The sequence below is a fragment of the Mirounga angustirostris genome, unplaced genomic scaffold (assembly GCF_029215605.1).
Source record: "Mirounga angustirostris isolate CCGP_5_RB_7025 unplaced genomic scaffold, mMirAng1.0.hap1 SCAF_16, whole genome shotgun sequence".
Taxonomy (NCBI): Eukaryota; Metazoa; Chordata; class Mammalia; order Carnivora; family Phocidae; genus Mirounga; species Mirounga angustirostris.
This window is the reverse complement of record NW_026991724.1, coordinates 44598069-44610379: the sequence shown is the minus strand read 5'-3', so window position 1 is coordinate 44610379 and position 12311 is coordinate 44598069. Positions and strand designations below refer to the sequence as shown.

The window sequence follows — 12311 nt, the reverse complement described above, 5'->3', positions numbered from 1 at the left end:
GATGGAACCCTATGTGGGCTCCGCACTCAGCGTAGAGTCTGCTTGAGATTCTCTCTCCCTCTCCCTTTGCCCCTCCCCTGTGCACGTGAGTGAGCGCTCTCTCTCTAAAATAAATAAATAAATCTTAAAACAAAAACAAAAAAAAAAAAAGAAAAGAAAAGGACTACCGAATGTAGTTTAAGATTTCTTTGGTTGTTTTTTTTTCTCCCTTAGGGTATAGTCAGACTACGGTGTTTAAAGTCACTTGAAGTGATTATGGCCCTAACTTCATATATAGATTTACTCTTTTCCATTTGTTTTTAATTTTTAAGAGCTATTTTGGCTTTTTTCCTCCTCTTTTGATTTAAGTTTTTTTGTTGTTATGTAAAACATTTACATGATTCCAATGTCAAAACTATAAAACAAGTCAGCAATGTCATGCTTCCATTCAGGATATATAAATGGAAAAAGTCAATGTGCAGAGCAGCATTTAGAATATGCGACCTTTTTTATAAAGAGTGGGAGAGGCATATGTGTATGGATATATATATGGCATATGTATATGTACATATGTAAATATGTATATATTTAATATATGTATTTTAAAAGAATATAAGAATAACCCCCAAATTAATGAAAATGCTTACCTGTCAGGCAGTAGAGGAGGAATCAGTGTTTCAGGGATAGGATGGAAGCTAGTCTTCTCTGAATATGCTGTTATTTGGTAATTTCTAATTATTATCAACTTGATATTAATAAAAGATGAGGTTTAGTACTCTTACACCACCACCACCACTTCCCCTTTCCTTTTTTCTGGATATAGCTGTATCACAGTTTTGTTTTGTTTTTAAAGATTTTATTTATTTATTTGAGACAGAGAGAATGAGAGACAGAGAGCATGAGAGGGAGGAGGGTCAGAGGGAGAAGCAGACTCCCCGCTGAGCAGGGAGCCTGATGCGGGACTCGATCCCGGGACTCCAGGATCATGACCTGAGCCGAAGGCAGTCGCTTAACCGACTGAGCCACCCAGGCGCCCTGTATCACAGTTTTTGGCTAAATTGCTTTTCACTGCTTACTTTGTTCTTTTAGTTGATATACTGTTATACTGAGCCAAGAAATGACTATTAATTATATATCCTTACATAGATTTTTGTCATTCCTGGAGTTACTACCTAATTTTTCTGTTTGCTTTGTTTTCTATATATTTTTAATTGTAATGAGACTTTCAAATCTTTGTTTAAATAGGGAATTCATCAGTGTCACTAATTTTCCTTATTTTGGTGCATGAAAGGATAAAAAAGAAATTCTAAACATCTAACAAATTTTTGGTGCTTTTTGAATAGAACCTAGGAGTTTTTTGTTGAGTTGCAAATGCCAGTTCTAGAATTCTAGTTCTGTGGATCTTTTGTTTTTAATCTTCTCAACTCCTACCTGGAGGTAAATGCCAGCTTTCATGGGGCAAGCAACAGAAAGGGATTGGAAATGTTACCATTCAATATCGACAAGTTTACATAATTCCTAGGTTTTTAGTATGAGGCTTCCTTTACATAAGCTTCATTTGTTCCTAAGTCTAGAGGCTATATAGTTCATTTTTCTCTAGAGAGTAAGCTTTCTTTTTCCTGCTCAGGTTGTGGATACATGGCCACTTCCTGTGTGGGTTGTGTGGGGGGTGGGGAGGTATTGGTGAAGATGCAGTTACAGAGAAAAGAGCTTATTAACAGCTAATTTAAGAAGGAAGGAATTTATATGAAGGTATTAAATGTCCTAGAGAACCTTTGGGAGGACTGAAGGACCAACTATAGGATAAGCTTTTAGGAATGAATCTCAACGTCATATCAGAGAAGTCAACTGCTAAGTGAGTTCCTTTTCCCACTATGATCAAGAAATTGCTTCTGATGGGGCACCTGGCTGGCTCAGTTGGTGGAGCATGCAACTTTTGATCTCAGGGTTGTGAGTTCAAGCCCCACATTGGGAGTAGAGCTTACTTTAAAAAAAAAAAAAAAAAAATGAGGGGCACCTGGGTGGCTCAGTCAGTTATGCATCTGCCTTAGGTTCAGGTCATGATCTCAGGGTCCTGGAATCGAGTCCTACATCAGGCTCCCTGCTCAGCAGGGAGTCTGCTTCTCTCTCTACTGGCCCCCACCCCCTGCTTGTGCTCTTTCTCTCTCTCAAATAAATAAATAAAATCTTAAAAAAAAAAAAAAAAGAAATGGTTTCTGATTGAACCAGGGAAATGCCTCTATAACCATGAGCTTCAGAACCTTACCACTTCTGTTGTAGTATTTAGGTAAAATGCCTGTTTTATTTCTAATTTTAATTCATTTCTGAATTAAAATGTTGTATGATTAATCTAAATCACATCCAGAGCCCTACATGCAAGTGTGTCCAGGAAATACAGTTATAACTCACTCTTTGCAGGATGGAAAAACATAGGATGAGGTTGGAAACATGTTACTTAAGCAAATCCATAATACTTGCCTCAGGGAGTGTAAGTGTTCCCTATTCAGACTTTAAATTAATCCTCTTCAGACATCTCTCTACCTTTTAAGTCCCGAATTCTCTAATTTGTTAGCTTTTCCAGTGTTTTGTGGCTAAATCACTTTGTTGCTTGACATTTGTATCTTTGCAGTACTTTTAACTTCTTAGCTCTGCCATTAGTTAACAGTTCCCTATATGCCTTTCATCTCCCTTCTTTTGTTGAAATCTCTTGTTTACCCTTCTTTACACTCTTATTCCTTTGTTCTTGTGGATTTGACCTTTTATTTTTTTACTGTCATTTTAATGGAATTTTAGGGAGGAGAAGAAATAAACATATACATTCAATCCACTGTGTTTAACCACAAATGTTAATTTTATCCTCTGGTCATTTTGACTCCCTATCCAGTCATTTGTATCGTCACCCTTTCATCTTAATTATTCTGTTCATGTTACTGATTTCTGCATTGTATATGCATACTTTTAAAAGCAGTCGAAGCTACTTAGGCCTATCAATGTCAGTTTTCTCTCCATAATATTTTATAGGAGTTAACCTCTTAAAACTTAGAAACTAGGGTAATTTGCAGTTTGGATTTTTTCATATTGGGAGACTAGAGTCAACATAAAAAATCAACTCCATAGGAGCAAATTTCTGAAATGTTATTAATAGTGTAGTAGCAGAAAAATTCAAAAGTAATAATTTTTGGTCCTCCATTTTAGAAGTTTGGGAAGTTGATGAACAGATCAAGAAGCAACAGGAAACACTTGTGAGGAAAGTCACATCCATCTCCAAGAAAACTCTGATTAAGGAAAATGTCATTGAATGTAAAAGAGTTACAAAAATATTTCCTTTGAGCTCAGATATTCTTACTTCAAGACAAAACTTCTTTGAATGTGACTCACTTGATAAGGGTTTGGAACATAATTTAGATTTACTTAGTTATGAGAAGAACTGTGTAAGAGAGAAAAACTATGAATATAGTAAGTACGGGAAGCCTTTTTACCATTGCTCATCCCATGTTCTAACCCCCTTTAAGTGTAATCAGTGTGGACAAGACTTCAGTCATAAATTTGACCTCATCAGACATGAGAGAATTCATGCTGGAGAGAAACCCTATGAATGTAAGGAATGTGGAAAAGCTTTCAGCAGGAAGGAAAATCTTATCACACATCAAAAAATTCATACTGGGGAAAAACCATATAAATGTAATGAATGTGGAAAAGCTTTCATTCAGATGTCAAACCTTATTAGACACCAGAGAATTCATACGGGGGAGAAACCTTATGCATGTAAGGATTGTTGGAAAGCCTTCAGTCAAAAATCAAATCTCATTGAACATGAGAGAATTCATACTGGAGAAAAACCCTATGAATGTAAAGAATGTGGAAAATCCTTCAGCCAGAAGCAAAACCTTATTGAGCATGAGAAAATTCATACTGGGGAGAAACCTTATGCATGTAATGAATGTGGTAGAGCCTTTTCTCGAATGTCATCTGTTACTCTACACATGAGAAGTCACACAGGGGAGAAACCCTATAAATGTAATAAATGTGGAAAAGCCTTCTCTCAATGCTCAGTGTTTATTATACATATGAGAAGTCATACAGGTGAGAAGCCCTATGTGTGTAGTGAATGTGGGAAAGCGTTCTCTCAAAGTTCATCCCTTACTGTACATATGAGAAATCATACAGCTGAGAAACCCTATGAATGTAATGAGTGTGGAAAAGCCTTCAGCAGGAAAGAAAATCTCATTACACATCAGAAAATTCATACTGGAGAGAAACCATATGAATGTAATGAATGTGGGAAAGCTTTTATTCAGATGTCAAACCTCATTAGACACCAGAGAATTCATACTGGTGAGAAACCTTATGCATGTACAGTATGTGGGAAAGCCTTTAGTCAGAAATCAAATCTCACCGAACATGAGAAAATTCATACTGGAGAGAAACCCTATCATTGTAATCAATGTGGAAAAGCTTTCAGTCAGAGACAAAATCTCCTTGAGCATGAAAAAATTCATACTGGAGAAAAACCATTTAAATGTAATGAATGTGGTAAAGCCTTCTCTCGAATCTCATCCCTTACTCTTCATGTGAGAAGTCATACAGGGGAGAAACCGTATGAATGTAATAAGTGTGGAAAGGCCTTCTCTCAATGCTCATTACTTATTATACATATGAGAAGTCATACTGGTGAGAAACCTTTTGAATGTAATGAATGTGGGAAAGCATTCTCTCAAAGAGCATCCCTTTCTATACATAAGAGAGGGCATACAGGTGAGAAACACCGAGTGTACTAAATGAGGGAAGGCCTTTTCTTAAATTCAACCCATGCTTTACTTTTGAAACATATTGGTGTAAACTTAAAAAAATGAACAATATCTTTATGGAAAAACTGTAAAGCTTCACTGAAGGGCATAAGACTTGAATAAATCGAGAGAAATATCATAAATGCAGATGGAAAAACCCAATATCATAAAAATGTCAATTCTCCCAGAATTAATCTATAGACCTAATATAGTTCCAAACATCTAATACGAATTTTCTAGGATCTTTACAAAATGATTCTAAAATTCATGTGAAATGGAAATACCTGGATTGCCGAGGCAATTTTGAAAAAGAAGAGAGAGGACACATCTTCTACCGTATACTACACAAAAGTTATGGTCATTAAATAGTATGTGGTATTGGAGCATGAATAGGTAAATAAACAGATATTACAGAATAGAATGCCTAGAAATAAATCAGTGAATATACGTGAATTTGGTATATATTAGACATGATATCATAAATCAGTAGAGAAGTGACAGCCAATGAAATTTGTTGGAGTATTTGGTTCTCCATAGTAGGGAAAAAATAACTACATGCAACCTTACAACATATAAAGAAACAGAATTCCAAAGGATTTGAACTGGAATGTGAAAAGCCAAACTGAAGTTCTGGGAAGGAAATACAGGATGTTGTATGACTTTGAGGCAGGGAAGCATTTCTTAAAAGACAAAAGGACCCTGTAGTTCCATTTCTGTATATTCATTCTAAAGAAACTCACAAATACCCATAAGAAATATATATATGAATTGAAAACAAGCTAATTATTGATGGGGTAATGGGTAAATAAAGTGTGATATAGTCAAATAATGGAGTAGTATACAGCAGTTAAAAGTAATAGAGTAGATCTGTATTTTGTAACATGGATAGTTATGTAAAACAGTGTAGAGTGAAAAAAAATCAAGATCCCTGAATGAAACATTGTATAATGAATGACATTCATGTAAATTGAAATTAAATCATAAAGAACAGTACTCTGTTTTTATTATTGAAATATGTATGTATTTAAAATGGACTGGAGGGGCACCTGGGTGGCTCAGTCGTTAGGCACCTGCCTTCGGCTCAGGACATGATCCCAGGGTCCTGGGATCGAGCCCCACATCGGGCTCCCTTGCTCCACGGGAAGCCTGCTTCTCCCTCTCCCACTCCCCCTGCTTGTGTTCCCTCTCTCACTGTGTCTCTCTCTGTCATATAAATAAATAAAATCTTTAAAAAATAGTAATAATAAAATTTAAAATAAAATAAAATAAAATGGACTGGAAGGGTACATACCAAATTATTGTTAGTATTGTCTCTGGCAAGAGATTAGGTTTGAAGGTGTTGATCAAAGGGGGCTTTAGCTTTATTTGTAATTTTTATGCCTTAAAAAGGAAGATTGATAGCATATAAAATCTTAATGATATACAGTGGCAATATGGATGTCATGTCTTATGGTGTTTTTTGTAGTTATTTCTTAGAATTTATGGGCTAGGGGAAGCCTGTGCCCATAGAAAGAATATTATGATGGATCCATATGCCCTATCAGATCCTGAACTATTTTATCAAATATATTTCCAGAAAATTAGTAATTAGAAGTAATAGTCCTATTTACTGTATGTAATATGAAATTAGCATACTTTATGAATCTTATACTTCTTACATTTTAACATTTCTAAAATACATATTCATCTTTCAACCAATTATGTCTTAGATTTAAGTAAATATGTAATTATCAAGAATTTGAAAATCAGATGGCAGTGTGATACATCAAGTATGATTTTATTTACCATTTTAGGGCATCATGGTCTACTAATGATCCCTACTCTCTCAGTGTGTCTCACATTATTTGGCAATAGATTTGTTGGATTCATAACTAACTAATTAGTAATGTATTTAGAGTCATTGTGGAGAGAATAAGATTTTCCTGAGAAACTGACTACGTGACATTAGTTTTCTTGCCCTGTAAGTTTCCATACAACCAGGATAGACATTAATATCATTTGTTAATCATTACATTTTGAAACGAGAAAGCCTTTTATTTTCTTGAGATGGCCATAAGCAATTTTGTAACATAGCTTCACTTTAAACCTACAGATCATATTATTCCTTTTACAACCCTTAATTTATATGACCTATCTCATTTTGGTTGGAAGTGGTAGTGGTCTCAGACTCTGAGCAGTAATAACAGAGTTCCTCTAAAAGGATCTCATTCTCTATAATGATATATGAACAAACCCTTACTTCAGGTAATGTTTTATTACAGCATCTCTGCAATATTACTTGATATACAGAAAACCATTAGTGCCTTTATAAAAAGGAGATTAGAATTAGGGCTATTGATCAAAAGGGAACTTTAGCAATGAATGTTTAAATGTTAACTAAATTTGTTTGAAGGTGATTTCACAAAACAAAATCTCAAACTACAGTTGTGATATATAAGCATGACTGTATCAATTTTGACTTTTATTAGCTTTTTTAAAAAAGCTTGGGTGCCTGGGTGGCTCAGTTGGTTAAGCGACTGCCTTCGGCTCAGGTCATGATCCTGGAGTCCCGGGATCGAGTCCCGCATCGGGCTCCCTGCTCGGCAGGGAGTCTGCTTCTCCCTCTGACCCTCCTCCCTCTCATGCTCTCTGTCTTTCATTCTCTCTGTCTCAAATTAAAAAAAAAAAAAATCTAAAAAAGCTTGACAGTGATTTATTACAGTTATAAATTGCAGGGACTGATTTTCATGAAAACAACAATTTACCAAAACTTAAGTATCTAAATGAGTACTGTCATTTTATAGTCTCTTCTTTAGTAGGTTTTATGCTAAGTCCAATTTTGCCAGCACACCTAATTTTTGTAGACTTCTTTTTTAAAAATTAGTTTTCAAAGTTCATATGTTATCTGCATAACAAAACCTGTGTTTGATGAGGATGTGCAGAAATTGGAAACCTTGTGCATTGTTGGTAGGACTGTAAATTGTACAGCTCCTGAGGAAAACAGTTTGGCAGTTCCTCAAAACGTTAAACTTAAGATTACCATATGATTCTGCATTTCTGTACCTAACTAGAATCCAGAAGAATTGAAAGCGGGGCTCAAAGTGATCCTTGTACACCGGTGTTCATAGCAGCATATTCAGAACAGTGAAAAAATGGCAACAATCCAATTGTCCAGCAATGGATGAATGGATAAACAAAATGTGAGATAGACATACAATGGAATATTATTCAGCCATACAAAAGAATGAAATTCTGACCCATACTGCAATGTAAACGTAAACCTTGGAATCATTATGCTAAGTGAATTAAGCCAGACTTTTATGTTCTTTTATGAAGAAAAATTGTATGATTCCACTTATATGAGGTAACTAAAATAGGCAAATTCATAGAGAAAGTAGAATAAATAGAGATTACTAGGGTGGGGAGGAAGAAATGGAGAGTTATTGTTCAGTGGGTACATCAGTTCTGTTGCAGATGAGAAAATAGTAATGATTAAATAACATTATGAATGCATTTAATGCCACTTGTACACATAAAAATTGTTAAAATGTTAAGTTTTATGTTATTTATATTTTAACACACATGCACATACACAAGTTTAAAAATACCCTATTTTGTAATGCCAACATCTGAAATATTTGAGTCATTCTCTACTGATAACGTTTTCTCTTGATTCTTTCTCACCTTTCCTATATTTTTGCTTATGTAGTAATTTTGATTGTATACTGAACATTGTGAATGATATGTTGTAGAGATTCTCAACTTTGTTATAATTTTCTCAAGAATGTTGACTTTTGTCCTAAAAACAGTTACCTTGGCTGGACTTAAAATCCCATCTCTCTCCCCTCAGAAAAGTAATAGTTGAAATATTTGCTCTTCTTTCGGTCTTCTAGCTGTTGATTTCTATAGACTGTTTGGAGTTTACACAAATTTGTGAGGTTCAGGCATCAGTCAAAGATTTGGGCCAAATTTTTATGTAGATGTTGAATATGTAGCTCCCTCCTTTCTGGGATTTAACTCTTAATTTTTAAACTACTTTAGCAGCCTCAAACTTCATCCTCCAACTTCTCAGGCCAATAAGACTGTGGCTTTCTACTTGCATTTAGCTACCCTATGCCACAGAGGCTGGGAAATACCATTATGTGATAATCTGTATAAATATTAATGTCTCACAGTATACTTTTTTTCCAAAGGTCAACTCCCCTTCAGTTTTTTGCCTGTTTTTAGTTGTTCCCCAATGCCTTCACATTGTGGTGTGCACGTGTGTGTAAAATATATGTAGTCTAGAGTTTATTATCTTTTATGGTAGTCTGAAATAAGGTAGTTTGCCACTACTAAAAGTGGAACTAGAAGATGACATTTGAGCAAAGGAGGTGAGGGAATGAGTCATGGAGGGATCTGGATAAAGAACACTTAAATATAGAGAACAGAAACTTCAAAGACCCTGCAATGGTCGAGGCACCTTGGTGACTCAGTGTCTGCCTTCAGCTTAGGTCATGATCCTGGAGTCCTAGATTGAGCCCTGCATCAGGCTCTCTGCCCAGCAGGGAATCTGCTTCTCCCTCTTCCTCTGCGGTCTCTCTCTCTCTTTCTCTCTATCTTTCTCTCAAGCAAATAAATAAAATCTTAACAACAACAACAAAGACCCTGCAATGAGAGCATGCCTGACATATTCAAGAAATGGTAAGGAGTAGGACACTATGGCCAAAGTAAAGAAAGAAGACAGTAGTAAGTGATGAAGTTTAGAAAGAGATTGAGGACCGGATTAAGTAGTACCTTGAAGATGAGTCTGGGAAGGAATTTAAGTTTTGTAAAAAATGGAAAACTTTAAGCAAAGAATTGACACAATCTGAGTTATGTTTTAAAGGAATTGTAATATAGGATCTAATAGAGAGTAGAGGAGGAAGTGTGGAACCAGAGATACAAATCAAGAAGCTTGAGGGCGCCTGGGTGGCTCAGTTGGTTAAGTGACTGCCTTCGGCTCAGGTCATGATCCTGGAGTCCCTGGATCGAGTCCCGCATCGGGCTCCCTGCTCGGCGGGGAGTCTGCTTCTCCCTCTGACCCTCCCCCCTCTCATGTGCTCTCTCTCATTCTCTCTCTCTCAAATAAATAAATAAAATCTTAAAAAAAAAAAAAACAACAAATCAAGAAGCTTGAGGTAAATAGTCACTTGAATCTGGGTGATAGTGGTTGATGTATTGAAAAGTAGCAAATTTCTTGAGATATTTTCAAGGTAAAACTGTAAAGACTTGGCCGATAGGTTTGGTGTGGTTCATTAGAGGAAGAGAAGATTTTTGGCCTAATCAACTTGAAAGATGCAGTGTCCATCTGTTGAGATGGAAGAGCTTCAGGATGAGCTGTTTCGAGAGCCTAGATTTCCAAGCACAGGACTATACTACACAGTGTGATAAATGGATCTAGAATCCAGGGGAGAAGTATGACTAGAGATACACTTTCATGAGTTGTTAGAATATTCATTGTAGTTAAAGCCAATGGACTGGATCAGAAGGGATCTAAGGACTGACCTGTGGGGAGAACTCCAGCATTTAGAGGTCAGAGAAATAAAGACAAAGTAGCATAGGAGACAAGAAAGTGGAGCCAGGGAATTAGGACAAAAATCCAAAGAGGGTAATGTATTGGAAGCAAAGTGAAGAAAATGTTTTAAAAAGGAGAAAATAATGAACTTTATCAAATTTTGTTAATTGGTCAAATAAAGACAAGACTGAGAAACTGACCGTTGAGTTACTTAGCAATGTTAAAGTCATTGGTGACCTTGACGAGTAGTTTAAGTGGTAGTAAGTAAAATTCTAAGAGTAAAGAGGTAAAATGACTAGTGATGGGAGACTTTACAATCTCTCTGACTGATCAAGCAGACAAAGGTTATTAGGCTTATAGATGAACAGCACAATTAACAAATTTGATCTATTGGTACATATCTACAACATGCAGCTGGCAATGTCAAAATACACATTCTTTCCAAGCAAACATGAAACATTTATGGAAGTTGACCACTCAGTATCAATTTCACTGGTGTAATTTAAGAAACAAAGGAAGAAAAAAAGAAACAAACCAAAAAACAGACTCTTAAATACAGAGAACAAACTGGTGGTTGCCAGAAGAAATATGGGTGGGGAAAACGGTGAAATAAATAAAAGGGATTAAGAGTACAGTTATGATGAGTACTGAGTAATCTATAGAATTGTTGAATCTTATTGTACACCTGAAACGAATATAACACTGTATGTTAATTATACTTCAATAAAAAAACAAGTATCAACCAAATATCAGTAAATGATAAACTGCATTCATCACATTGCAGTTAAACCAGACATCTGTTACAAAAAGCATAGGACCTCTCAGTGTATCGGAAAACAACAAAGTTATCAAAGACTACTGGGGTCATTCAAAAAGACATAGGAGTCAACTTGAAAGGACTCTCACTGGCCAAAGATAAGATAATTTTAACAAGGAAAAGACTAATGACTACAGAAGATTGAAATATAGCAATTTGTAAAAATCCATAAGATCAAATAATGCTGCAAGAAAGCAAGAAATCAAAACTCATTTTTTGCCACTAGTGGTAGTGGTATCAACTCCTTATATTGAAAACAAGAGGGGCGCCTGGTGGCTCAGTCGTTAAGCGTCTGCCTTTGGCTCAGGTCATGATCTCAGGGTCCTGGGATCGAGCCCCACATCGGGCTCCCTGCTCGGCGGGAGGCCTGCTTCTCCCTCTCTCACTCCCCCTGCTTATGTTCCCTATCTTGCTGCGTCTCTATCTGTCAAATAAATAAATAAAATCTTTAATAAAAAATAAAATTAAAAAAGAAAACAAGATAATTAAAGAGAAAGAATTAAAAAGGTGGGGCACCTGGGTGGCTCAGTGGGTTAAAAGCAGGGAGCCTGCTTCTTCCTTGCCCTCTGCCCTGCCCCTCTGCTCATGCTCTCTCTGTCAAATAATAAAATAAAATCTTTAAAAAAAAAGAATTAAAAATATATCCTGCTTTCTCCATATGAATTCTATTTCATAGTACCAAATAGTCCTAATAGAAGTAATAACTAAATAATATATATGGAAAATACATATGGAAAAGTTCTATACAGAATAATTCTAATTAATAATTGTAAGAAGAATGTTAGAATTAGAAAAATCAGTATTTTACAACTCAACAAAATAACCCATTCAAGCAATAAGCATCAATGTATGCTAAAACCCTAAATAAAGGGTGATTAAGAAATGGATATTTTTAGGATACCAAAGTGTTACCCTACATAAAATGCAACTTTAAAGTGGAAAGATCAGGGCACCTGGGTGGCTCAGTCATTAAGCGTCTGCCTTCGGCTCAGGTCATGATCCCAGCGTCCTGGGATCGAGTCCCACATCGGGCTCCCTGCTCGACAGGAAGCCTGCTTCTCCCTCTCCCACTCCCCCTGCTTGTGTTCCTGCTCTCAGTATCTCTCTCTGTCAAATAAATAAATAAATAAAATCTTTAAAAAAAAAAGTGGAAAGATCAGATTCACCACTGGTCAATCTCAGCCTCAAAGTAGAACAATGAAATATTATGTAC

The 12311-nt window shown here is 36.0% G+C and overlaps 1 protein-coding gene across 13 annotated transcripts in view; it reads left to right on the top strand.

Moving 5' to 3' along the window:
* Positions 1-12311, top strand: part of ZNF568 (zinc finger protein 568) — an 88873-nt gene that overhangs the window by 39830 nt on the left and 36732 nt on the right. The window contains exon 7 of one of the 13 annotated variants that reach the window (XM_064581343.1): positions 3175-4743. The exons of 11 other annotated variants lie outside the window; for them this stretch is intronic. In XM_064581343.1, coding sequence (XP_064437413.1) covers positions 3175-4743 — 1569 coding nt within the window. Of the gene's footprint in view, positions 1-3174; positions 8584-12311 lie in introns of those variants that run through there. One more of the 13 variants, XM_064581341.1, reaches the window with a different exon arrangement.